Source organism: Sorex fumeus, unplaced genomic scaffold, assembly GCF_029834395.1.
Source record: "Sorex fumeus unplaced genomic scaffold, SorFum_2.1 ptg000316l, whole genome shotgun sequence".
NCBI lineage: Eukaryota > Metazoa > Chordata > Mammalia > Eulipotyphla > Soricidae > Sorex > Sorex fumeus.
Genome location: NW_026606373.1, coordinates 174204 through 199943, shown reverse-complemented (window position 1 = coordinate 199943; position 25740 = coordinate 174204). Strand labels below are relative to the sequence as shown.

Genomic DNA, 25740 nt, shown 5'->3' with positions numbered 1-25740 from the left:
CCACTTTTTTCCCCAGTAACCAGTGGGGGCAAGAGCTGCCTCCCCCAGCCAGTGACTCTAGTCCAGGAGAGCAAACACCGGTCTTTTTATTTATTTATTTACTTACTTACTTGTTTATTTTTTGCCTTTTGGGTCACACCCAGCGATGCTCAGGTTACTCCTGGCTCATGCACTCAGGAATTACTCTTTGCGGTGCTCGAGGGACCATGTGGAATGCTCAGGATTGAACCCAGTTCAGCCGCGTGCAGGGCAAACACCCTCGCCGCTGTGGTATGGCTCCATCCCCAAACACTCACCTTTAGCACTGGAATTTCAGTCCAAGTTACTTCCTGAGGCTGGAGCGGGAGCAGGAAGGCAGTGGGTCAGGACCCTTGCCTTCCAGGCCGCCGACCCTAGTTCAATCCCAGGTTCTCTGTATGGTCTCCAGAACCCTACCAGAAGTGATTCCTTGCACAGAGTCGGGGTCCTGAGCATCGCTGGGATGACCCCCCCGCCCCCAAATTCAACTCACTTCCCGAGCTTGATGAAAGCAAACGCAGAATGCATAGTAAAATACAGACACAAAGAAAAAAGGCTTTCTTTTTAAAAAAAGAATGTTTTTTAAATTTTTTAAAACTATGTTTTTTAAATGGTTTAAAAAACAATTATTGAAAAACAACTAGACTGAGAAGTGCTGAGCTCCAAGCTGATGGTTGACTCCTGTGCTGTGGTCCCTGGGCCTGGAATCACGACCAGTGTTGTGGTCAGTGCCACAGTCAGCACTTGTGCTGTGGTCCCTCTGCATCGCGGCCAGTGTCACTCTCAGAATCTCAGCCAGTGCTGTGGTCGGTGTTACTGTAGCATCAGGTCAGGACCATGGTCAGCTTCATGTCAGCATTGTGTTCAGCATGAGGATCTGCTGTGGTCAGTGTCCACGGGGTGGTCAGCATCACGGTCAGCAGAGCGCGTGGGCTTGCGGTGTCTGTGCTGCTCCTGTCCTAGACCACCTTGGGGAGGGGAAGGACACATGAGTGTCTCTTCACGCTGTTCAGGGCCTGCCTCCTCCAGCCCCTGTCTAGGAGTGTCCTTCCCTCTGAGTGAGGCCCCCAATGTGTGTGCGCTCAGGTCTATGAGCAGGGTGGTGGCAGGGGTCCTATTGGAAGGAAGGTGGGGAAGGGTCAGGCCTCAGGGTCAGGCGGGGCAGGGAAGGGTCACTCCTGGGTCATCTGTGCTCTGTGGTGGGCACCCTTGCACTGAGCACTCTCTGCTGTGTTAGGGCACCCCTGGCCCCCACCTGCTGAATCTGTGGCGGTGACTCCCACCAGAGGAGGTGCTGGGTGTTCTGGGTGCCCAGGGACCTCGGGGACCATCCTGGGGGAGCTCTTGGCAGCATCCTGAGAGAGAAGTTTCTCCCCACTTCAGAGGAAGGAGACTTAGGCCTGGCATCTGCATTCCTCAGTGAGACTGGAACATGGGTGCCTTGAGACCCCAAGCCTCTGGCCACTGCTGCTGTGATAAATGCCCAAATAGTTGGCGTCTATTTGCCGAAGGGCCCTCAGAGGTCCCTCTCCTCACCAAGACTAAGATTTTCTCAAGTACCTTCCAAAGAGGCAGGCAGGGGGTGGGGATGGGGGTGATGGGAGGGAGCTGGGAATTGCGTACAGGTGGAGAAACGGGTGTTGGAACACCGTATGACTGAAATTCAATCACGAATGGCTTTGGAATGCTCTGAAAATAATTTAAAAATTTTAAAAAAGTCCTTTTGTCAAGGCCAGGGTGGCAGCTTGGCAGGCTGGGCATAAACTTTGCCTGCAGGAGGCCTGATTCTGTTCCCAGGACTTCCAGGTCCCCACGCCCCATCAGCAAGTCTCAAGCTCTGAGCCAAGAGGGGCACCCGAGCACGGCCAGGTTTGACCCTCAATGCTAGAAAGAAAACCGTCCTTTCCGGAACAGGGAAATTGCAAGGGTGGGGGGGCGGTTCTCTCCTCCCTGACCTAGTGCTGTTGTAGGTGCCTCACAGTTTGGGGACGGCCAAACAGTACTTCGGGGAACGTGATTCTCGGCACTGGCTTGAGCCTGGCATTGCTGGGCCTGCTGGTGCTTGGGTGTTGCCAGGGATCAAAGTCAAGACCCTGTGCCCAAGGGTTGTGATCAAGCCCTCAGTCCTGCTCCCTGGCCCCATCTAGAATTTTAAAGTTCTACTTTGGAAAGGTAAAGTTCCCCAACTTACCACCTTGAGAAAACTGTGCATCAGAGATCTTATCTCGTCCTGGTCTTCTCCTCGCTCAAAGCAGATGAGTTGGATTCTATTGCCTCTCTCACAGGGGATGGCGGTCAGATGTCCGTATACCACCACCTGCATGGTGCCTGTCTCATCCTGGACCTCGTAATAGACACATGGGTACCGCACAACTTTCTGCAAGACAGAATGGGCATCCGCCTGCTGGGAGGGGCCTCTGAGAGGAACCGAAGTCTCCTCAGTTGAGGAGGGGCCGCCCAGAGGTTCAACTCTTTTATGGAGCAGAAACCCCCCTTTTTGAACCCCCAATAGTTTCTCTTCTTTTTTATTTTGGGTAGGGTGGGATGTCACGCCGCCCATGCACAGGGGTTACTCCTGGCTCTGCACTCAGGAATTACTCCTGGCAGTGCTTGGGGGACCATATGGGATGCTGGCAATCGAACCCGGGTTGGCCGCGTGCAAGGCCAACGCCCTCCCTGCTGTGCTATTGCTCCAAGCCCCAGTTTCTCCTCTTCTAGGTGTCTGTCAGCAATTTCCTGGAAGACTAGGGAGGAGGGGCTGATATTTGCTGAGGGGCTGGGCGGGAAGGGCTGAGGGGAGCTCAGTAGAAAGGCAGTTCACACCCATCCTGTCTTTGGAGGGGAGGCTGTGGATACCTCCCCTGTGCCTCTGCCATCTTCTCTGCTTTACTCCTTGTTCTCCAAGCCCCCCCCAAAGCCAAGCCTCTCTCCTTGGTTTCTTTTACTGATCCCAACTCTCTCCTCACTAGTTATGCAAAAGCTTGTGTGTTCCTGCCCTTCACAGAGGCTAGAAAGGAGCAAACTCACACAAGGGGACAGGCCCTCTTGGGATATGGGAAGACAAGGCAGGGGGTTGAGGGACTGGCCTGACATATTCTCAGAGGAGAACACACAACATGCTCTGAAGTAGGCTCCCCAAACCTCAGAGGACCCCATGAGTCCTGTAACTAGGAAGTTAGTTGACTGACTACAGGTTAAAACTTGTGATTCTGGAGAATGCTCCAGGTCCCAAACAGAGCCGAGATCACCGGGAAGTCCCAGATGGGGTAAGTACAGCATCCTGCCTTCTCCAGATGGAACCCCGGTGACCAAGCATAGCTCAGGCATGCGGGAACAAGGAGTTTTATTCCAAACTGCGCGGCTGCATGACATCTCCTTATATACAAAGTGATCAATGGAAAGTAAATCATCCAACGTTTCTCCCTGAAAATCAGGCTTAACTCTTTTACAAACCACAACAACCAAGAGGAGAGAGAGAACAAAAGGTAATGCCCTGCCACAGAGGCAGGGTGGTATGGGGGAGGGGGTAAGCGGGGTGGGAGGGATACTGGGATCCGTGGTGGTGGGAAATGGTCACTGGTGGAGTGATGGGTATTCAAAGTAAATAAATAAATAAAAAAAACAACTTGTGATTCTGGGGCTGGAACAATATAACAGTGGAGTGGGCATTTACCTTACACGTGGCCAACCTGGGCTCAATCCCCAGAATCCCAAGTGGTTTCCTGAGAACCACCAGGAAAAAATTCTGGAGTGCAGAACCAGGAGTAACTGCTGATCATTGCTGGGTGTGACCCAAAAAGGAAAAACCACAACAACTAGTGATTCTGGCATTGGGGGCGATATAGTGGTTTTGCAAAACTCTTGGTTTGCTGTGTGGGAGTCCGACTCTGGTCTTGGTAGTACCCAGATTTCTGAGTAGAATCCAGGGTCCTGTGGTTAGGACTTGGACCTAACTAGCCCACTGTGGCCAAGCGAGTGTGTGACCCTTAGTCATCAAAATGACCAAGAGGGATGAGGATTCAAAGTCCTTGGGTTAGCACCATGCATGCTGCCATGAAGTGAGCTAACAGACCATCCCAAAGGCTCTTCAATTCTGGGACTGCATTGGAAATATTACAAAACTGTGACATGGGTTTACCTTTGACACCAGGAACACCCCGTTCACAACGGTGTTTGGGGCTTCCTGGCGCAGGTGACTGATTTTTGGAGTCTCAGTGACCATGTTGATCAGCCACTCAGGGACCTCTTCGTACCCCACCTTCTCCACCGAGGTGTATTTGTACACTTCCACGAACCCCCAGCGTCCGAAGTAGTGTGAGAGGACCAGAATGTTCCCAAGGACAAACTTTGTCTTGAAGCCCTCGTGGAAGATCTTCACACGGACGATCAGATTCTGTGCCTGGTTCTTTATGGCCACGATGGCATGGAACATAGTGCGGTCCTCACGGTACCTGAAGGACTCGGTCACGTCCAGCACCACCATCTCCTTACACTGATACTGTTGACCCTCCTCGGGGAAAGTGTCCACCAACCTGGATGCAGACTGCAAAGGAAGGCCAGACAGTGAGGCTGACTCTGACTCCAGGAGCAGAGACAGGCATCCTGGGGATGGAGGCTGAGATGGTGACGCACGGGAAAGAGCCGAGGAAAGCAGAGGAGATGGTGAGAACCCTGAGGCCTGTGGGCTTTCTTTCCTTGTTTCCCATGTTCTGGGTTTGGAAGGTGGGATGGGATGTTTTGCTTTCTCAAGGGTTAGGCCCAGAGGGAGGCAATTTTCACAGAGTCTGTATGGCCTGGCAAGTGTTGGAAAGTGGTTGTTATGGAGATGAGGAGCAAGAATTGCATTTTCAGATCCTTTGAGAAGTGAGCAAAGAGGGGCAAGACGATGGGGGAATCCAACCAGATGCTCCGAGGCCCTGGATAGGAGGCATCACATCACCGCCCCAGCACTGCAGAGCTGGAGCCCCCAGACCTCTGGCAAACCCCTTTTTCCAAGAGACCCTCGATTGAAGAGCAGCGGCAGCCCCCCAATCATCTTGAGGGGACGACCAGGGCAACCAGCACCATGAGTGTGTCATGCACTGGACGGCTGCCCATTCTTCCACAGAACCCCAATGCTGGAGGTCCCCATGACAGGAATTGGTGCTGCCAGCTGTGCAGGAGGGGGTGAGGTCCTGTCCTCAAGCCCCCTCCCGCAGACTTCTGACATGTCAGGATAAGGGTCTACATTTCTGGGGCACAGAACAAGGAGGCCGGAGCAGGCCCTGTGGACCCGGCTGTGTGTGCAGCAGGGAGGAGGAAGGTGGCTCTGGGTCGCAGCTGGGCAATGGATTCTGGAGCGATGTTCAGGACAGGGCAGAGAGCCAGGCTGTGGGCAGACAGGATGGGTGTGCAGAACCTGAGTGGCAGAGGCAGCCCGCAGTGGGCCCAGTGCCAATGGCATGGGGCTCAAGGGCTGGTGTGGGAACCCCCATTTGTCGCTCCCAGGGCACAGGACCATGACCCTGGGACAGGAGAAGCATCCACAGCTGGCGGGGTTTCAGGCAGACATGGCAGAGGCGCAAGCGACTTCATTGGGGTGAAGAAATGGAGAAGGGACGGGGATGAGCTCTGGGCTGATATAGGGTCCAGGACATGGTACCTGGGCAGAGGTCATAGTTCCGACTGATTAGGCGGGACTAGGACATAGTACTTGGGCCGAGGTTGTGGTCCCCACTGAAAAAGGGGAACCAGAACGCGGTACCTGGGTGGAGCTCGACCTCTGCGATGATAAAGGGGGAGTAGGATGTGATTTCTGGGAGGAGGACGAGCTCTGAACTGAGGATGGGGGGCCTGTACGTGTACCTGGGCAGAGGATGACCTCTGGGATGATGATGGGTGAGTAGGATGTGGTACCTGGGTGGAGGATGAGCTCTGGTCTGATGAGTGGGGACCTGGACATGGTCTCCGGGCGGAGGCTGAGCTCTGGGCTGGTGAATGGTGAGTAGTGGGTGATAGTTGGGTGGAGGGGCTGCTGATGGCAGGAGATGAAGAAAGGGGATGGAGCGAGGCTGCCTGAGGAGCTGGACACGGACCCTGCAGAGAACAGAGGAAATTCTTCCCCAAGGGCTCAGGATTCCCACAGGGCCTTGCTGTGACTAGGACCCACTCATTTCCACCCCTCACCCCTGCCATGATGATCTCGTGACCCCGTAGAAGTGCAGATCAGCCCGGAGCTCACCTGCACAGGTGAGTATTTGCTCCCAGAGGGAGGCTGCATGCAGTGGGGGCTGTCGGGGGTCTTGGCCACAAGTAACCCATCATTCATTCATGGGAGGTGGTACCTCAGTCTGGCCGCTGCTGGACAGGGACTCCTGAGGAGTCTGAACAGGCGTGGGGGTCAGGTTGGCTGCAGATGTTTCTGGAAAAGCTGAGCTCCGGGAACGACGCCTTTTCATGACCTGAAAGCATTATTTTCTTCTTAACATTGGATGAGACTCACCGTTCATTTCTGAGAACATCATGCTTGGAGGCCCTTAGCCCAGGCACGCACTCCCCTTTCTGCCTCTGTCCGGTGCCTTCAAGGGCAGGTTCTCTGTTCGCATGGAGGATCCTCCTGCTCTCTGGCACCACCGTCCACGAGGACAGGTGTTTTAGTTCCTTGTCCTTGCCCAGATACAGTGTTTTTCTCTCTACAGATGGGTTTGAGTCTTCCCCTATCCCACAACAGGGCCTACAGCATGGGCTTGATCAAGAAATGGACCACTGGGGCTGGAGCTATAGTACAGTGGGTAGGACATTTGCCTTGCAAGTGGCCGACCTGCGTTAGATTCCCAGCAACCCATAGGATCCCCTGAACACCGACAGGAGTAATTCCTGAGTGCAGAGTCAGGAGTAACCCCTGTGCATCGCTGTTTGTTTCCCAGAAAACAAAATAAATAAATAAATAAAAACCAAAAAACAAACAAAAACCCCAAAAAACTGTCAAGGGTGTGGCCACATGGAAACTTTGGTTTTTCTTTGTGTGTGTGTGTATGTGTGTGTGTGTGTGTGTGTGTGTGTGTGTGTGTTTGCTTTTTAGGTCACACTAACAATTCTCAGTGGTTCGTCCTTGCTCTGCACTCAGGGATTCAGGAACAACTCCTGGCAGTGCTCAATGATCCTATGGGATCTGGGGATTGAACCCGGGTTGGCTACGTGTAAGGCAAACTCCCTTCCTGCTGTGCTACCGCTCCAGCGACTTGTCTCAGCTTCTTACTTTTGGGACCAGACCTGGCAGTGCTTGGGGACACAGTGGTGTCAGGGACAGGCCCTGGGCCCCTGCACAAGGGAGCATGCACTCAGCCCTTGGTGCCGTGCCCCCTGGCCCATGCATTTGTCCAGCTCACCTGGATAAAACTGTCCTCCTCCGAGTACAGCGCTCTCTTCTGGTTGTGGATTTTCAGTCGAACGCCGAAGAGCCTGAGCTTATCTCCCTCGTGGCAGGGCAGGTTGCGGTACCGCCCTCTGCACATCACGTCCATGGTCCCTGTCTTGTCTTCGATTTCATACACTGTCTTGGTCTTCTCATTTGATATCTGCAAATCCAGCATGCCCTCAGCACCTGGGCGGAGATGTGAGCAGGTGGGTGGGAGAGGCGGAGCGCAGGACTCACCTTGCTTAGCGTGAAGAGGCCACTCAGCACTGTCCCCGACGCCAGCGTGTGCAGGGTGCGGATCTGGGGGCTTTTCTTGGCTTTTTCCAGAACAGTCCCTGGGACCCTGACTTCTTGCTTTACTTCAGTGACTGAAGACTCTCCTGTCACCTCCAGGAAGCCCTTGGCCCTGATGTAGTGGGATATGCACAGGACCTTCTTGCAGGCAAATCTGTCCTTTAGCTGGGGGTTGTAGACCTTCACAGGGAAGAACTTGGTTGTTGTGGCCACGGTGCTGTGGAACAGGCGCCTCTCCTCGCCACTCCGGGCTTTGATCACAAACAGCTTGGATACTTGCAGGACCTTCGCCAGTATTGGGGTCTCCTGGAGGATGTGGTTGCAGGGTTTTGCCTTGGGGGGTGCCTGGGGTCTTGCATCCTGGAGGGGGGTCATAAAAAAGAGGAAGCCTTTGCATTAAGGAGCAAAGATGCATAAATCTGTGAGCAACAGCAGGGGCCACCCCGGGACCCTGGCCAGCAGATGCAGGAGAGGGATAGCAGACAGGACATGGACAGGACCAGCAGGAGGACCTGGAGCATGAGGAATCAGCCTAAAGGGCTCGCCAGATGCGGCCCCAGAAGTCAAAACCAAGAAAAAGAAAAAAGGACAAGGAATGAGAAGCAAGAGCGAGGAAGAGGAACGTGAGACGAGGAGGGGGAGCAAGAAGGAGGGGTGAGGACAAGGAGCTCGAGGGACTGTGCAGGGCCACAAGAAAGTGCAGAAAGCAGGGTCCCCAGAGGTACTTAAGGGACAGAGGACAGCGGGGAACACATATGTAGTGGGGACAGAGGAGAGACGTGTAGCAGGGCCAGCGGGGAGACACAAGTGTAGCTGGGCCCAAACCCCTCTTCCAAGAGACCCTCAGTTGAAAAGAAGCAGGCCTCCAATCCTCTGGAGGGGACAGCTAGGGCAAACAGCACCGTAAGTGTGTCATGCACTGGACGGCTGCCCGTTCCTCACAGAACCCCAATGCTGGAGGTCCCATGACAAGAGTCGGGGCTGCCACCGATGCAGGAGGGGGTGAGGTCCTATCCCCAAACCCCTCCCCCATCTTCTGACATGCCAGGATAAGGGTCTACATTTCTGGGGCACAGGACAAGGCGGCGGGAGCAGGCACTCTGGACCTGGCTGTGTGTGCGGCAGGGAGGGGGAAGGCAGCTCTGGGTCGAAGCTGGGCGTTGGACTCTGGCGCGATGCCCAAGATGGGGCAGGGGTGCCAAGAGAGCCAGGCTGTGGGCAGACAGGATGGGTGTGCAGACCCTGAGTGGCAGAGGCACCCCCCAGTGGGCCCAGTGCCAATGTTATGGGGGCTCAAGGGCTGGTGTGGAAGCCCCATTTGTCACTCCCAGAGCACAGGACAGGAGAAGCATCCAAAGCTGCCGAGTTTCGAAGCAGACGTGGCAGAGAGCAAGCGACTTCATCAGGGAGAAGAAATGGAGAAGGGATGGGGGATGAGCTCTTGACTGATGAGGGGGACCAGGACGTGGTACCTGGGCAGAGGTTGTGCTCCCGTCCGACGAAGATGGACAAGGACTTTGTACCTGGGCAGGGGTCGTACTGCCATCTGATGAGGGTTGACAAGTACGTGGTACCTGAGCAGAAGTTGCGCTCCTGGCTGACGAGGGGGAACCAGGACGTGGTACCTGGGCCGAGGTCGTGCTCCCAGCCGATGAGGAGGGACCAGGACGTGGTACCTGGGCAGAGGTCCTTCTTCGGACTGAAATGATTTTTGAGAGAAGGTTTTGGCCTTTGAATTTAATATTTTATTTGTTTCTCTAATGCAACACCAGAAGTTTTAAAAAGAATTTCTTGGGGGTATGGTGCTGCCACCAGGTCAATCTGGACCTGTGAGGCGAGTGCATCAGCAGCCTGATGGCACTGTCAGGCTTCAGATACCCCAAAATTGCTGCTGTGCCTTTGGACAGACCCCAAAAACTTGGGGAAAAGTTTACCAAGAAAGTAAAAGGCCAAAAGTTAGGTATGTGGGAGACACACCCACAAACCACCTCCGGCTCAGCTATATAATTGGAGGCCTGGCCTCTCTGGTTCCTGATTGAACTGCTTAACGGCCATGATCCCAGAGACTCATAAATCAATCTTGTAACCCAAAAGCTTTTGGCAGAAATGCGTCCCGTTCCTGCAGTAGGTTACTGAGGCTGGGCCACTCCAGGTGGGAATAGGTTTCGTACCTTGACCTGTTCCCCTTGGTGGCCTGGAGACTGTCATCCTCCAGAGGCCACAAGATAGTCAGGTTTGGGCCTTCAGTGATGAGACACGCAGGGCCTCACCAGATGGGGGTGGAACCGGCCCTTTCCTCCCCATCCCAGCCAGACCTTGAGTCGCCGCCTACAAACGGCCTCTCTGGCTCCTGATCAAGCTGATTAATGGCCACGATCCCAGAGACTCAGAAACAAATCTCGAAACCCAGCAGCTTTTGGCAGAAATGCATCTGGACCACGTATACAGCCATGGCCCCAGAGGCAAAAGGACTTAATCCAGAGCCCAACAGCTTGTGGCAGAAAAGAAAATGGAGTATGCTTTAAACTACGGCACCATGCCTCCCCGGGAGGGAAAGGGTGTTGCTCTCTTCTGCCTTTCTCCCCCCTGGCAGCAAGGTGGCCGCCTCCTCAGAGCTTATTGGAAAGCCAGGTATGAGCTGGCAGTGACGGGGCAACTGCAGTCTCATGGGAAGAGGGGCGGTACTGGCTCGTCCTCCATGCCCTACCGAAGTCCTGAGTTGCCCCCCATGAGTGGCTCTCTGGCACAGCCATAACACCAGATGCACAGAAACCAATCTCTAAATTATCTGGCTCTTTGCAGAAATCCAAAATTGCGTGGCCACAATAGCGGTTGCACAGCATTATATGATTCTCATAACCATGCATGAAAGAACTGGCAGAGGAACCCAGGCATGCGGGTCCTGGGGATGAGGTCTCCAAGCCTACTCAGACTGGGACTGGGCCTTCTCCAACCAGACCCCCCATCTTGCAGTAGGTAGGCATCACACCCACCAGATACCGCCAGCTCCAAGCTGGTCCCATCAACGGCCAAGACGCAGAGACTATAAAACCCAGCTCCCGGAGGAGAACAGCGCAGAGTCTCCTGCCCCCCGCGCCCGCTGTCCTCACCGGGTCCCCTTGGAGGGGGGAGGGTTGAGTTTCTCTCCCCCCACCCCGCCCCGAGCAGAGCCCCAGCAGCTGAGGACCTCTGGAGCCAGCCACGGCCATGCTGGGACCACTCTCCACATGTCCGGACGGGCCTCATGCATTAAAGAACTGGCAGAGGAACCCAGGCATGCGGGTCCCCTGGCTGAGGTCTCCAAGCCTACTCAGATTGGGACTGGGCCCTCTCCACCCAGATCCCCCCCCATCTGCCAGTAGGTAGGCATCACACCCACCAGCTGCCACCAGCGCCAGGTTGGTCCCATCAATGGCCAAGACGTAGAGACTATAAAACCCAGCTCCTGGAAGCATGCAGCCGCATTTGCGGCTGCACGACATCTTATTATCTTATTTTTCCTTTGGAGAACCTGGCAGGCTACCAAAAGTATCCTGCCCACACGGTAGAGTCTGGTAAACTTCCCGTGTTGTACTCAATATGCCAAATACCAGTAACAATGATGGGTCTCATTCTCCTAATCCTGAAAGAGCATTGAAATGGCTCTTTTAAAATCTCAGGGCTAGCAAGAAGTAGACGTTACTGGTGCCTCCTCGAGGAAATTGACGAACAACAGGATGATTGTGATCGTGATCATAACCAACTATAGAAAATAAAGTATCTCACAATGCCTTTTCAGAAATTCCGATTGTTGGGGGGGGGGGAATTCTAAACAATAATGGTGCATCTTTTGTCGAAATGATGAATGTAATCAATGTAGAGAAGAGTTAAGTAGAAATCATCTGCCTCACAGGCATTGGGTGGGGTGGGAGGGGGGATATATTGGGGTTAATAAATAAAACTATGAAAAAAAAGTAAGGTGGAGTTCATGCCCAATTCAATCAGCTAATCAGTGGCTGAATAAATAGCAGTACTCCTACATTAAAAAAAAAAAAGAATTTCCTCCTACCTCAGAGGAAACAATGTATCATCCAACTATCTCCTGCAAACAATCATCCAACTATCTCCTCAATATCTTGGGAGGAAGAGATTATGGACAACAAGTCTTTATGGGGGTGCACACCTGGTGATACTCAGGGGTCCTCCTGGCTCTACACTCAGGAATCGCCCTTGGTGCTTCTTAGAGAGCCATAAGGGATACCGGGACAGAATCCAGATTGGTAAGTGCCTCTCCCACTGTCCCCTCTCTGTGGCCCAAGACTGGCCTTACTAGAGGAGTGAGTCAGGATTTGGGGAGAGTTCCGGGTGCTGCAGTGGGGGCTCACATGCAGGATGCCCAGGATATTTTCTAGATCACGTCAGCACACACCCACAACCATGTCCAGAAGGAGGTTTTGCGAACTACCAGATGTTTCTCCCACACCAAAAAAAAAAAAAAGATAAAATACAAGTATGTAAAGAAAAGAATCAAAATGTGGTTATTTAGTTTTGTTGTTTTCATTTCTTTTAATGTCCTGGCACCTGGGCCACCCCTTGACTCTCTTCCTTTTGTTTCCAGGCACCCCCCCGGACTCCTCATTGTGTTTACAGCGATGGTGGCATCACAGTAGCCCAAGGCCAGGAGCAGGGTTCAGAGGCCACGGGGACGAGGGGAAGAGTTGGGTGGGATTGCGCTTACCTTTCCGCAACTGCTGCTTCAAGGACTTGGCAAGATCTTCCAGTTCTCTGTCACCTTTAATAGCCTTGATGAGCTGGTTCACACATTCAGCTCCCGAGAACTGGTCAAAGATCCGGTTTGTAATCTGGATTCGGTCATAATCCTCCTGCATTTCCGGTGTCAGTCTTAGAGGTATGGCCAGTAAGCACTTGACTGCTTGGAACTGGTAATCACTGAGCTTCTCCAGCCCTTTCTTCAGGAAAATTTTCTTGTACTGCATCTCCATGTGTCTCAGAGAGAGCCTGGGAGAGGGACAGGTGTCACAGGGACTGGGCTGGCCTGACCCTTTCTGCCACCACCTGTTATGGACTCAGGGCCCAGCGCAGCCCTCACGTGAATGTGGGAGCGACAGGAGTGAGGTTTGTACCTAAGAGACAGGCCTTGCAGAGCACCCATGGGCGTTAGACCCTGCAGCCCACCGCCATGTAGTCAGCCTCACATCCTGGGGTGCCCTGTTGGGTGGGAGTAGGGGGTCATACTCTGCTCCATGCCCAGCATGTCCCCAGGTCTTGCCATTCAAAGGTTATCTTGGCTGGCTCTAAATTGTTTCTCTCAAGTGATTTTCCTGCTAGAAAGGCTGGTGGCTCCTGGCTGGAAGCCTCATGGACACCCCAACTTGGAGTTGCACCAGTGGGAGGCAACTGAGACCCAAAGAGATAGAGTGGGGCAGAGGCCCAGAGACCCGGGGGACTTAGAGATGTGTTGGAGCTTTTGCACAGGCCTCACTGGCAGACCTCAAGGTGTGGGTGGACGCCTGCCCCTGCTGTTTGCTGAGGAGTTGGCCCTCGCAGGTGGCAAACTAGATCCTGTTTTCTGGTTTCTTATGCAGGGTTATGATGGGCCGGGCGCTGTCATGGGTGCCCCCTCTCTCGGGACGGAACCATGGGGCTCAGTGCTGCAGTGTCTGCATATCAAGGACTGTCAGAGGTTTCAGTTCCCTCTGGGAAATGCCCTGTGGGTCCTTCACTGTGCTGCCAGCAGTGCCCAGCGGGGAGCTCATGGCCATCCTCCCAGACTGAGTCCATCCCCATGAGGCCAGAAAAGACACTTCCTGAGGAGGTGGAGGAGGCTCCCTGGAACTGGCTCCTGGTTAACAGGAGAGAGCGGAGAGTGGACAGGCCTCCTGGCTAGGTGGGAGATGCCCACTGGCCACCATGGAGGAATGTGGCGGGAGTGATCTCTCCTTAGCAGAGGGACCAGGGAAACAAGTGTCCCACCCCAGATTCCTGCCAGTCAGCCTTATGAAGGCAGGTCCCTGCTCAAATATACCCACGAATATCTGCAGAACAGGGGCTAGAGTGATAGCACAGCAGGGAGGGCTTTTGCCTTGCACACGGCCGACCCAGGTTTGATTCCCAGCATCCCCTTTGTTCCCCCCAGCACTGCCAGGAGTAATTCCTGTGTGCATGCGTCATCAGTGAACCCTGTGCATCCACGGGTGTTACAAAGGAAAAATAAATAAAGAAATAAATGACTGCATAAGTTTCAAGAGTTAACACAATTGTAAGATTTGCATCCTGAACTCCCTGTGACATGCCCATGCTGAAAGGCATGCCCAGCCCCTCAGACTCAGAAAAGTGTCCCCTGATTTCCTGGAGGATTAAGTGACCCTGTGGGAAGTAGCTTCTGCCAGGCCGAGTCCACTCTGGAACTGTGTTCTGGGTACGCAGCACCTTTTTTCCGGCCCTCTGCAATCCGCACCAGCTGTCCAGCCCTGCCTGTGCTATGACAGGACTCCTGGATCCTCCCCAATCCCAGAGCAATGCCCCAGTGTCTCCTGTGCCCCCGGAAGACCTAGCCCAGGCTGTTCTGAGCAGAGTCGCTCTTGGGAACAAGAGATGCTCACTGGGTTTCTCTGGCCTTGCTGTGTTGGGAGAGGGGGTGTCTGTGTGGGGCCCTGGGTGAGGCATGGACAGAGACAGCCCCTCTGCCCCTCCCTCACTGATGCAGCCCTTGCCCCTCCCTTCCTGCTCCCTCCCCCTGGTTTTGGGAGTTCTGGCAGGACTCACACTCTGTTGCTTGGTTCTTGGGTCTCCCAGCCCGAGGGGAACTGATGCATCTGAAGATGGCCAGAGAGGCAGGAGCAGAGTGGGTCAAGCAGGCCTGGGGCTTTGCTTCTGGGAGAGGAGACCAACCCCACCATGGTTTAGAATAAGCTCTGGGGTGGAGTGGGGGGGTGGCTCGTGTCTGCTCATGCCCAGAGTGTCCCCAGGGACCTCCGCAGCCCTCAGGGGCTGACTGGGCACTAGCTCCCCTGGGCCCTCTCCTTAGGACAGACTGCTCCTTGACATTCCCCCTTGGTGGCACGGAGGCCTGTCCACTCTCTGCCTCTCTCCTGTTTGCATGGAGCTAGTTCGAGTGAGCCTCCTTGTCTTCGTCAAAAGTGTCATCTCTGCCGCCAACCTGAGTCCATTCATCAGGACCATGGACTCAGGCTCGATGGCCCAGCCCTGGCCGCTTTGGGCACCTCGCCACGTCCCCACTGTATAGAACATTTTTGTGCCATGGGACTTCTTTCCAGAACCCTCCCTTCCCCCCATGATGCAGGATATGGCCTTCAGAGCGAAGAACTTAGCATTTGGACTAAGGGCCAGACCCAGACTAACATTTGAGTAAGCAGAATGTCTGGAAATCAAACGGAAAACCAGGTTCACTGACCGGGAACCAGGAGGGATTAGGAAAGAGAAAATGCTACCCAAACAGAGGGGCTTTACCTGGAAGGAACCAGAACCTCTGACAGTCCCTGAGATGCAGATGCAGCAGCACTGAACCCCACAGCCCAGTCCCGGGAGAGGGGCAACCTTGACAGTGCCCGCCCTGCACTGACCCTGAACAAGACACCAGGAAACAGGATCTTGTTTGCCGCCTTCGAGGGCCAACTCCTCAGCAGACAGCGGGGGCCACACCTCGAGGTCTTCCTGCCCACACCTTGAGGTCTTCCTGTGAGACCTGTGCAGAAGCACCAGCACTTTTCTGAGTCCTCCCGGGCCTCTGGGCCCCTGCCCCACTCTCTCTTTCTCTGGGCTTCAGAGCCCCTCCAGCCTCTTACAGGCGCAACGCTGGAACTGGGGTGTCCCTGAGACTTCCAGCCAGGAGCCTGCAACCTCTCCAGCAGGAGAATCACTTGAGAGGAGGATTTTAGAGCCAGCCAAGAGGACCTTTGCATGGCAAGAGCAGAAATAATTGGTGAAAAGGCAGAAGATTTGCAAAGCCTGCAATGGGAGACTCTTTGCTACGGCGTTATTATTATGCATTTTTTTTCCTTTTTAGGTCACATCTAGCGATGCACAGGGGTTCCTCCTGGCTCATGCACTCAAGAATTACTCCTGGCGGTGCTTGGGGGATGCTGGAATGCTGGAAATTGAATCAGGGCAAGGCAAATGCCCTACCCGCTGGCTATTGCTCCACTAATATGTATTTTTTAAAGGCAAACAAGGTCAAAGTCATTTTTAAAGGCAAACCGGGTCAAGGTCATCAGGAAGAGAGGGGCTGAGTTCATATGGCTAGTGTGCCAGTCCTGCTCGGAGAGAAAGAACGGGATGTGAGCCTCTGTGAAAGAGAAAGTTTTGAGACACCTTTGCAGAGAAAGAAAGTTGAAGTCCAGATGAAGTTTTGCAAATGGCGACAGAGAGACAGAGAGTGGAGAATCTGGATGGACCCAGGGGAGAATCCTACTTAGCTGAGTCCCTGTTCAAATGCACCCACAAGAATCTGCAGGAGGTTTAAGGGTTGACACGACCGTAAGATTTGCTTCCTGCAAGCAGAAATGAAACTGAACTATCTGAATGTGTGGCTCAAAGTGGATCCTGGGCAGGACCCAGAAATCTGCCCATTACTGAGGTGACCCTCACCCCGTGCTCAGGAAAGGGTCCCCTGGTCTCCCGGAGGATCGACAAGCGGCCCTGTGGGAAGGAGCTTCTGGTCTTCCGAAAGGCCCAGCTCAGGCTGCTCCAAGCAGAGTCTCCCCCTGGGGACAGGAGATGCTCACTTGGTCTCTCTGGCTCTGCTCTGGGTGGAGAGCAAGGGTCTAGTGAGACCCTAGGCGGGGTGGGGCAGAGACAGCCCCTCTGCCCCTCCCTTGGTGATGCAACCCCTGCCCCTCCCTCTGCCCGCCTCCTCCAGGAGGACAAGGGTCAGTTCCCCCCAAGTTCTATCTTCCGTGACTTCTGGCAGGACTCACCCTCTCCTGTGTTCTGGTGCCTGGGGCCCGGGTCTCCCAGCCTGAGGGGAACTGAGGTGGCGGTGGCTGAGGATGGCCAAAGTGGCAGGAGCAGAGTGGGCTCAGCAGGCCTGGGTGTTTGCTTCAGGGCGGAGGAGAGGGAGAGGGAGCTGGACCAGGCTGGGCCTAGCTGTGAGACCAAGTGCTGGCCTCCCCCTCTGAGGCTGACTCCTCCCAGTTGGGGCAGGAGTTTCGGTTTCCTGGGGCAGAGGAACTGAAGCGTTTCCCAAAATCCTGCCTGGCCCCATCCCCCGCCCTTCCTGTCAGCGCTTGCTGGGCTGAGGACACCTCCTTGGTTCTGGTGCCCGGGTCCTCGTGAGGGACCCTCCCTCCAGGGCCTGTGTGTCCCCCACCTCTGCTCATTCCTGTCTATTGGGGGAGACTCTGTGTCTGCGTGGGGCGGGAGGACAGGTCTGCTCGATGGTTCTGCTCCCTGCACATGGGGTTGTTCTCCCTCCCGAGGGTCCCTGGGAACAAGGGCGTCCCCCAAAACCTCTTCAGGGCTGCAACCTGCAGGAGGACTTTCCTAGTCAGAGAACCCCAGGACTTATGATTTATGCGCTGACCCTGAGGTGGCTGCTGGACTGACCTGAACACTCTTATTGGTGCTATAGTGTTCCTCACCCTTTGCCTCAACACTGTGCCGCTTATGCTGTGGTCTCAGCTTGTGCCCCTCACAAACCCCTTACTCTGCCCCCTTCCCTGGGTACCGCACCCTGTGCACCACCCCCTCACCATGTCCCCCTCTGCCCTGTACAACACCGAGTATGCCCCCGTCTATTCCCCCCTGTAACCACTGGGGGCATCAGCTACCTCCTCCAGACTCTCTTGTCCAGGAGACCAAACACTTGTTTATTTACTTATTTATTTACTTATTATTTTTTGCTTTTTGGACCACACCTGGTGATGATCAGGGGTTCTTCCAGGCTCATGCACGCAGGAATTACTCCTGGCAGTGCTCAAGGGACCCTATGTAATTCTTGAAATCAAACCCGGGTCTGCTGCGTGCAGGGCAAAGGTCGTTCCCGCTATGCTATTGCTCCAGCCCAAAATACTCGCCTTTAGCACAGGAATTTCAGTCCAAGTTACTTCCTGAGGCAGGAGCGCGAGCAGGCAGGTAGCAGGCAAGGCCCTTCCCTTGCGGACAGATGACCCAAGTTCAATCCCCGGCTCCCCTAATAGTCTCCCAAGCTGAGCCAGAAGTGATTCATCACACAGAGTCGGAGACCTGAGCATCGCCCCCAAATTCAACTCACTTCCTGAGCTTGATGGAAGCAAACGCAGGATGGAGAGAAAAATACAGGCACAAAGGGAAAAGGCTTTCATTTGTAAAAAAACAATGGCATTCAGTACTAGACTGAGGGGTGCTGAGCTCCAAGCTTATGGTCGACTCTGTGCTGTGGTCCCTCTGCCCGGGCGTCGCGGCCAGTGTCACTGTCAGCAACTCGGTCAGTGCCGAGGCCGGTGTTACTGTCAGCATCAAGGTCAAGACCATGGTCAGCGTCATGTCAGCGTTGTGTTCAGCATGAGGGGCTGCTGTGGTCAGTGTCCACGTGGTGGTCAGCATCGCGGTCAGCAGAGTACGTGGGCTCGCCATGTCTGTGCTGCTCCTGTCCTAGATCACCTTGGGGAGGGGAAGGACACCTGAGCGTCTCCTCCTCCGCCCCTGTCCACGTGTGTCCTTCCCTCAGAGCCTGGCCCCCACGTGGTGCTGTCCCTCCCTGTGTATTGTTGAGGTCCCTGAGCAGGGTGGAGGCGGGGTCCGACTGGGAGGAAAGGTGGGAGAGGGTCAGGCCTCAGGGGAGCTGGATGGTGCTTGAGGAGAGGGCGGGGGCGGGGCAAGGGTGGTGCCTGCGTCCTAGTGCTCTGTGGTGGGTCTCCTTGCGCTGAATATACTCTGCTGTGTTAGGTCATCCCCGGCCCTCACCCGGTGAGTGTGTGCTGGGGACCCCCATCTGCTGTGGGTCCCACCAGAGGTGGCGCTTGGTGATCTGGGTGCCCAGGGACCCTGGAGCTCTTGTCAGCATCCTGAGAGGGAAGTTTCTCCTCATTTCAGAGACAGGAGACTGAGGCCTGGCATCTGCTTTCCTCAGTGACACTGGAATACGGGTGCCTTGAGACCCCAAACTTCTGCCACTGTTGCTGTGATAAATGCCCAAATAGTTGGCATCTCGCTGCCAAAGGGCCCTCAGAGGTCCCTCTCCTCACCAAGATTAAGATTTTCTCAAGTGCCTTCACAAGAGGCAGGCAGAGAGTGGGGGTGGGGGTGATGGGAGGGGGCTGGGGAAAGCACACAGGTGGAGGAATGGGTGTTAGAACTCTGTGTGGCTGAAATTCAATCACGAATGTCTTTCGAATGCTCTAAAAATAATTTAAAAATTTAAAAAATTTAGGAGTTATCGTACAACAGGCAGGGTGTTTGCCTGTGTACAGCCGATGCGAGCTCCATCCCCAGCATCCCATATGGTCCCAAGACCTCAGGCATCCCAAGCACTGCCAGAAGTAATTCCTGACGGTAGAGCTAGGAAGAACCCCTGATCCAAAGAGTCAAAAAATATTTTTTAAAATCCTTTACTCCGGGCCCGGGTGGTGGCCCAGCAGGCTGGGCACAAACTTTGCCTGCGGGAGGCTTGGATTCTGTCCCCTGGATTTCCAGGTCCCAAAGCCCCATCAGCAAGTCTCAAGCTCTGAGACAGGAGGGGCTCCCGAGCACTGCCAGGTGTGACACTTAGGGCTAGAAGGAAAACCGTTCTGTCTGGAATAGGAAAAGAGCAAGGATGGAGCGGGGCTCTCCGCCCTGATGGAGTGCTGTAGTAGCTGCCTCACAGTTTAGGGACGGCCAAGCAGTACTCAGGGGAATGTGATTCTCGGCACTGGCTCGAGCCGGGCATTGCTGGGCCTGCTGGTGCTTGGGTGTTTCCAGGGATCAAACTTGAGATCTGTGCCCAAGGCTTGTGATCCAGCCCTTGGCCCTTCTCCCTGTCCCCATATCAAGATTCAAAGTTCTACTTTGGAAGGATAAAGTTCCCCAACTTCCCACCTTGAGAAAGCTGTGGATCGAAGATCTTAACTGGTGCTGCTCTTCTCCTCGCTCAAAGCAGATGAGTTGGATTCTGTTGCCTCTCTCACAGGGGATGCCGGTCAGATGTCCGTACACCACCACCTGCATGGTGCCTGTCTCATCCTGGACCTCGTAATAGACACATGGGTGCCGCACAACTTTCTGAAAGACAGAGTGGGCATCCGCCCGATGACAGGGAACCCTGGGAAGAACCGATGTCTCCACAACTGAGGAGGGGCCACCCCGAGCTTCAACTATTTTATGGAGGAGAACCCCCCCATTTTTAACCCCTAGTGGTTTCCCTTCTTTTTGGGTCATGCGGGTGATGCACAGGAGTTAATCCTGGCTCATGCACTCAGGGATTACTCCTGGCGGTGCTCGAGGGACCATATGGAATTTTGAGTATTGACCTGGGTCGGCCGCATGCAAGGCCAATGCCCTCCCTGCTGTGCTACTGCTCCAACTCCCAGTTTATCTTCTTCAGGTGTGTGTCTGCAAGTTCCTGAAGGACTATGGGTGAGGGGCTGACATTTGCTGAGGGGCTGGGCACAAATGGCTGTGGGGAGCCCAGAAGAAAGTCAATTCACGCCATCCTGTCCTGGGGAAAGGAGGCTGTGGTGACTTCCTGTTTCTCTGTCATCTTCTCTGCTTTACTCCTTGTTCTCCAAGGACCCCCAAAGCCAAGCCTTTCACCTCGGTCCCTTTGTGCTGATCTCAGTTCTCTCCTCACTAATTATGCAAAAGCATGTGTGTTCGTTCCCTTCCAGAGGCCAGAAAGAAGCGATCTCACACGGCAAGGGACAGGTCCTCATGGGATATGGGAAGACAAGGCTGGGGGTTGAGGACTGGCCTGACACGTCCTCAGAGGAGAACATGCAAGACGCTTCTCCTGCTCTGAAGAAGGCTCCCCCATTTTATTGGACCCATGAGTCCTATGACTAGGAACTTAGTTGACTGACTACAAGTTAAACTTGTGATTCTGGGGCTGGAGTGATAGAACAGTGGAGTGGCAACATTTACCTTGCATTTGGCCAACTTGTGCTCAATCTCCAAAATCCCATTTGGCTTCCTGAGCACCACCAGGAAAAAATTCTTGAGTGCAGAACCAGGAGTAATTGCTGATCATTGCTGGGTGTGACCCAAAAAGGAAAAACCACAACAACTTGTGGTTCTGGCAGTGGGGGTGATGGAGTGGTTTTGCAAAACTCTTGCTTTGCTGCATAGGAGTCTGACTCTGGTCTTGGTGATGCCCAGATTTCTGATTAAAGTCCAGGGTCCTGTGGACTTGGGCCCAATTAGCCCTGTGTGGCCAAGCGAGTGCATGACCCTTAATCATCAAAACAACAATGAGGGATGAGGATTCAAAGTCCTTGGGTTAGCACCATGCATGCTCCCATGAAGTGAGCTAACAGACCATCCCAAGGCTCTTCAATTCTGGGACTGCATTGGAAATATTACAAAACTGTGACATGGGTTTACCTTTGACACCAGGAACACCCCGTTCACAATGGTGTTTGGGGCTTCCTGGCGCAGGTGACTGATTTTTGGATTCTCTGTGACCATGTTGATCAGCCACACAGGGACATCTTCGTACCCCACTTTCTCCACCGAGGTGCATTTGTACACTTCCACAAAACCCCCGTGGCCGATGTAGTTTGAGAGGACCAGAATGTTCAAGGGGAGAAAGTTTGTCTTGAAGCTCTCATGGAAGACCTTCACACGGACGATCTGATTCTGTGTCTGGTTCTTTATGGCTACGATGGCATGGAACATAGTGCGGTCCTCGTGGTACCTGAAGGGCTCGGTCACGTCCAGCACCTGCATCTCCTTGCGCTGATCCTGTTGGCCCTCCTCTTGGAAAGTGCCCACCAACCTGGATGCAGACTGTGAAGGAAGGCCAGACAGTGAGACCGACTCTGACTCCAGGAGTAGAGATGGGCATCCCGGGGCCTGAGGCTGAGATGGTGACGCGCGGAAAAAGCCAAGGAAAGCAGAGGAAATGGTGAGAACCCCGAGGCCCATGGGATTTCTTTCCTTGTTTCCCATGTTCTGAGTTTGGAAAGTGGAGTGTTTTGCTTTCACAAGGGTTCAGCCTAGAGGGAGGCATTTCTCACAGACCCTGGTTGGCCTGGCATGTGTTGTGAAGTGATTGTTGCGTGATGAGGAGCAAGAATTGCATTTTCAGATCCTTTGAGAAGTGAGTAAAGAGGGTCAGAAGGTGGGAGTCAAACCAGATGTTCCAAGGCCCTGCATATCAGCACATCACCTCCCTCCGCACTGCAGAGCTGGAGTCCCCAGACCTCAGGCAAACCCCTGTATCCAGGAGACCCTGGGTTGAAGAGCAGCGGCAGCCCCCCAATCCTCTGGAGGGGACGGCCAGGGAAAGCAACACCGTGAGTGTCATGCACGGAACGGCTGCCCGTTCCTCCACAGAACCCCAATGCTGACATGCCAGGACATGCCACAGAACCCCAAGACTCCTGACATGCCAGGATAAGGTCTTCCTCCCCAGTAGCCCGGGCACGGGACAAGGAGGTGGGAGCAGGCACTGTGGACACGGCTGTGTGTGTGGCAGGGCGGGGAAGGCAGGTCTGGGTCAGAGCTGGACATTGGATTCCAGAGCGATGCCTAGGTCGGGGCAGGGATGCCAAGATATCTAGGCTGTGGGCAGACAGAATTTGTGTTCAGACCCTGAGTGGCAGAGGCAGCCCCTGTGGTCCCAGTGCCAATGGTATGGAGGCCCAAGGGCTGTAGTTGGAACCCCAATTTTTTGCTCCCAGAGCACAGAACAATGACCCTGGGACAGGAGAAGCATCCCCCGCTGGCGGGGTTTCAGGGCTGACATGGTAGAGGAGCAAGCGACGTCATCGGGGAGAAGAAATGGAGAAGGGATGGGGTATGAGCCCTGGACTGATGAGGGGGACCAGGACTTGGTACCTGGGCAGAGGTCGATCTCCCAGTTGACGAGGACGGACCAGGACGTGGTACCTGGGAAGAGGTCGTGCTCCCGGCTGATGAGAGGGGGCCAGGATATAGTATTTTGGCTGAGGTCTTGCTCATGGCTGTTGAGGGGAGACCAGGACCTGGTACCTGAGCCGAGGTCTTGCTTCCGGCTGATGAGGTGGGACCAGGACATGGTACTTGGGCAGCGGTCATTTTTCTGGGTGATGATGGGGGACCCGGATGCAGTACCTGGGCTGGAGTCATGCTTATGGCTGTCAAGGTGGGACCAGGACATGGTACCTGGGCAGAGGTCAATATCCCAGTTGACGAGAATGAACCAGGACGTGGTACCTGGGCAGAGGTCGTGCTTCCGGTGGATGAGGAGGGACCAGGACGTGGTACCTGGGAAGAGGTCATGCTCCCGGCTGATGAGAGGGGGCCGGGATATAGTATTTTGGCCGAGGTCTTGCTCCTGGCTGATGAGGGGAGACCAGGACCTGGTACCTGAGCCGAGGTCTTGCTTCTGGCTGATGAGGCGGGACCAGGACATGGTACTTGGGCAGAGGTCATTCTCCTGGCTGATGATGGGGACCCCGGACGCAGTAACTGGGCCAAGGTCGTGTTTATGGTTGTCAAGGTGGGACCAGGACATGGTACCTGGGCCGAAGTTGCACTTCCGGCTGATGATGGGGGACCTGGACGTGGTACTTTGGCCGAGGTCGTGCTCCCGACTGATGAAGGAGTACCAGGATGTGGTAGCTGGATTAAGTTTGTGCTCCCAGTTGATGAGGGGGGACCAGGATTTGGTAGTGGGATAAAGATTGTGCTCCCAGCTGATGAGGGGGGACTAGGATTTGGTAGTGGGATAAAGATCGTGCTCCCAGTTGATGAGAGGGGACCAGGATTTGGTAGTGGGATAAGGATGGTACTCCCAGCTGATGAGGGGGGACCTGGACATGGTACTTTGGCCGAGGTCGTGCTCCCGACTGATGAAGGGGTACCAGGATGTGGTAGCTGGATTAAGTTCGTGCTCCCAGTTGATGAGGGGGGACCAGGACACAGTAGCTGGTTGGAGGTCATACATCTGGCTGATGAGGGGTCACCAAGACGCGGTACCTGGGTGGAGCTCGACCTCTTGGATGATGAGGGGGGAACAGAATGTGGTTTCTGGGGAGTGGATGAGCTCTGGACTGACGAGTGGGGGCCTGTACGTGGTACCTGGGCAGAAGATGACCTCTGGGATGATGATGGGGCACCAGAACCTGTTTGCCGGGTGGAGGCTGAGCTCTGGGCTGGTGAGTGGTGGGTCACAGGTGGTGACTGGGTGGAGGGGCTGCTAGTGGCAGCTGCAGGAGCTGGAGGAGGGAGATGGAGCAAGGCTGCCTCCAGGGGAGTCCTGGCTGCCTGAGGAGCTGAACGCGGACCCTGCAGAGAACAGAGGAGATTATTCCCCAGGGGTGCAGGATTCGCACAGGGCCTTGCTGAGACTAGGATCCACAGATCTCCGCCCCCCACCCCCACCGTATGGATGCCATGACCCCGAAGAAGCCAGGGTTGCAGATCAGCCCGGAGCTCACCTGCATAGGTGAGTGTTTCCTCCCAGAGGGAAGCTGTGTGCAGTGGGGACTGCCGGGGTTCTTGGCCTTGGGTAACCCCATATATCAGACATGGGAGACGGTACCTCAGTCTGGCCGCAGATGGACAGGGGCTTCTGAGGGTTCTGAACAGGCGTGGGAGGCAGGTTGGCTGCAGATGTTTCTGGAAGAGCTGAGCTCTGGGAACGCCGCCTTCTCTTGGCCTGAAAGTGTCATTTTCTTCTTAACATTGGATAAGACTCATCATTTCATTTCTGAGAACATCGTGCTCGGAGGCCCGTAGCCCAAGCACGGACTCCCCTTGCTGCCTCTGTCCAGTGCCTTCCAACAGAGGAGAGACACACGTGTAACAGGGGACAGAGAGGAGACATACATGTAGGGAAGACACACATGTAGCAGGAGAGAGGGGAGACACACGTGTAGCGAGGCAGAGGGGGAAATTCTGGCATGCTGGGCCCTGCTGGAGGAACTCTCATGGCCGAGAATCTCATTTGGAGAACGGCTTCACTTCAGTTCAAGGCCATGGGCCAGACTTTCCCGCCATGACTCCAGGATCTGGGCAGGGGCCTAACGCACCTGGGCTGAGGCTACCGAGGATGGATCCGGGGCAGAGGTTGGTGACGGGGGGTTCCTGGGGGCGCACGGCTGTGCTCCAGCTGCAGCAGGGGGGTCCTTGGGGGCACCATATGCTGTGCTTCTGTGGGGCTCGCTTTGTTCTTGAGCCCATGTATTCTCTTCCTGGAAGGAGAGAGATGTGAGTGGCTTTTGTACCAGAAGGAGTTGGCTTCCTCTGGATCGAGCTTTCTCTGGACCCAGGTCGCGGCTCTGCAGGTACCCACAGTCCTCACTGCTGACCTGGGCCCTCGGAGGCTCTGCTGCTCTTTGGGCTTCTCCTGGGCCACTTGAGCTGCACTCAGATGCTGAGGGGCCCACCCTGGGCACCTGCTTCTTTCTCTTTGGTGCTGCTGCTGCTCTCTCTGCGAATCTCTTTCTCACTGAGAAATAGGAGAACGTGTAAGTATGCGTGGTCAGGCCTCGATGGCCTCAGTATCAGGTCAGCCCAGGGAGACCACCTTGCTCCACACAAACCCTGGCCCGTAGGACTTTCTGCGAGTGAACACCACACCCGTCCATGTGTTCATCTGCCACCCGTCTGTCCATCCCTCCCTTCTTTCATCTGTCCATGCATCTGTCATCTATCCTTCTGCTCATCCATCCATCCATCCATCCATTTGTCCATGTGTCCATCTGCCCATCCACCCTTCCACCTGTCCATCTGTCAAGTGTCCATCTGTCTCTGCAGCCCTAGTCCAGCAACACCCACTCCTGCCCGCTGGCATGCCCTACAGACTCAGGCCCTTGGGTGTCACTCTGGGTATAGTGTTAAAAATGTATAAGTAGAAGTGATTTCTGAGAGAAGTTTTGGCCTTTGAATTGAATATTTTGTTTGTTTCTCTA

At 54.7% G+C, this 25740-nt stretch overlaps 2 protein-coding genes across 3 annotated transcripts in view; both read right to left on the bottom strand.

Moving 5' to 3' along the window:
* Positions 1 to 664: 664 nt before the first annotated feature.
* Positions 665 to 25740, bottom strand: part of LOC130018892 (gamma-interferon-inducible protein 16-like) — a 30711-nt gene continuing 5635 nt past the window's right edge. The window contains exons 3-23 of the mRNA XM_056109571.1: positions 25138 to 25277; positions 24859 to 25020; positions 24369 to 24485; positions 23804 to 24112; positions 23345 to 23534; positions 23192 to 23293; positions 22835 to 23089; positions 22682 to 22732; positions 21224 to 21597; positions 19724 to 19906; positions 16645 to 16710; positions 14474 to 14523; positions 12426 to 12706; positions 9283 to 9407; positions 7652 to 8068; positions 7386 to 7574; positions 6342 to 6458; positions 5914 to 6093; positions 4157 to 4561; positions 2213 to 2395; positions 665 to 986 (exon numbers count right to left, since the gene is read on the bottom strand). Coding sequence (XP_055965546.1) covers positions 978 to 986; positions 2213 to 2395; positions 4157 to 4561; positions 5914 to 6093; positions 6342 to 6458; positions 7386 to 7574; positions 7652 to 8068; positions 9283 to 9407; positions 12426 to 12706; positions 14474 to 14523; positions 16645 to 16710; positions 19724 to 19906; positions 21224 to 21597; positions 22682 to 22732; positions 22835 to 23089; positions 23192 to 23293; positions 23345 to 23534; positions 23804 to 24112; positions 24369 to 24485; positions 24859 to 25020; positions 25138 to 25277 — 3905 coding nt within the window. The 3' untranslated portion in view covers positions 665 to 977. The remainder of the gene's footprint in view (positions 987 to 2212; positions 2396 to 4156; positions 4562 to 5913; positions 6094 to 6341; positions 6459 to 7385; positions 7575 to 7651; positions 8069 to 9282; positions 9408 to 12425; positions 12707 to 14473; positions 14524 to 16644; positions 16711 to 19723; positions 19907 to 21223; positions 21598 to 22681; positions 22733 to 22834; positions 23090 to 23191; positions 23294 to 23344; positions 23535 to 23803; positions 24113 to 24368; positions 24486 to 24858; positions 25021 to 25137; positions 25278 to 25740) is intronic.
* On the bottom strand, positions 17556 to 23881 carry LOC130018905 (interferon-activable protein 203-like). 2 transcript variants are annotated; one of them, XM_056109586.1, is made up of 4 exons: positions 22682 to 23881; positions 21224 to 21628; positions 19724 to 19906; positions 17579 to 18307 (listed from the first exon to the last, which is right to left on the bottom strand). In XM_056109586.1, the coding sequence occupies exons 1-4, from the start codon at positions 23765 to 23767 to the stop codon at positions 18299 to 18301; spliced, it is 1683 nt and encodes a 560-aa protein (XP_055965561.1). In that variant the 5' UTR covers positions 23768 to 23881; the 3' UTR covers positions 17579 to 18298. The 2 variants fall into 2 exon arrangements, with proteins under 2 accessions (XP_055965562.1, XP_055965561.1); XM_056109587.1 differs by lacking the exon at positions 22682 to 23881 and having other exon boundaries at positions 17556 to 18307; positions 21224 to 22011.

What these genes read in the sequence shown, in the direction of transcription:
- LOC130018905 (XM_056109586.1), bottom strand. Translation starts at nt 23,767, where the DNA reads ATGACCTCCAACCAGCTACTGTGTCCTGGTCCCCCCTCATCAACTGGG. An exon ending in GGAGATCGACCTCTGCCCAG is followed by an intron (nt 21,629 to 22,681) that starts GTACCAAGTCCT and finishes CTTCCTTCACAG; the next exon opens with TCTGCATCCAGGTTGGTGGG. An exon ending in GGGTGTTCCTGGTGTCAAAG is followed by an intron (nt 19,907 to 21,223) that starts GTAAACCCATGT and finishes TCTGTCTTTCAG; the next exon opens with AAAGTTGTGCGGCACCCATG.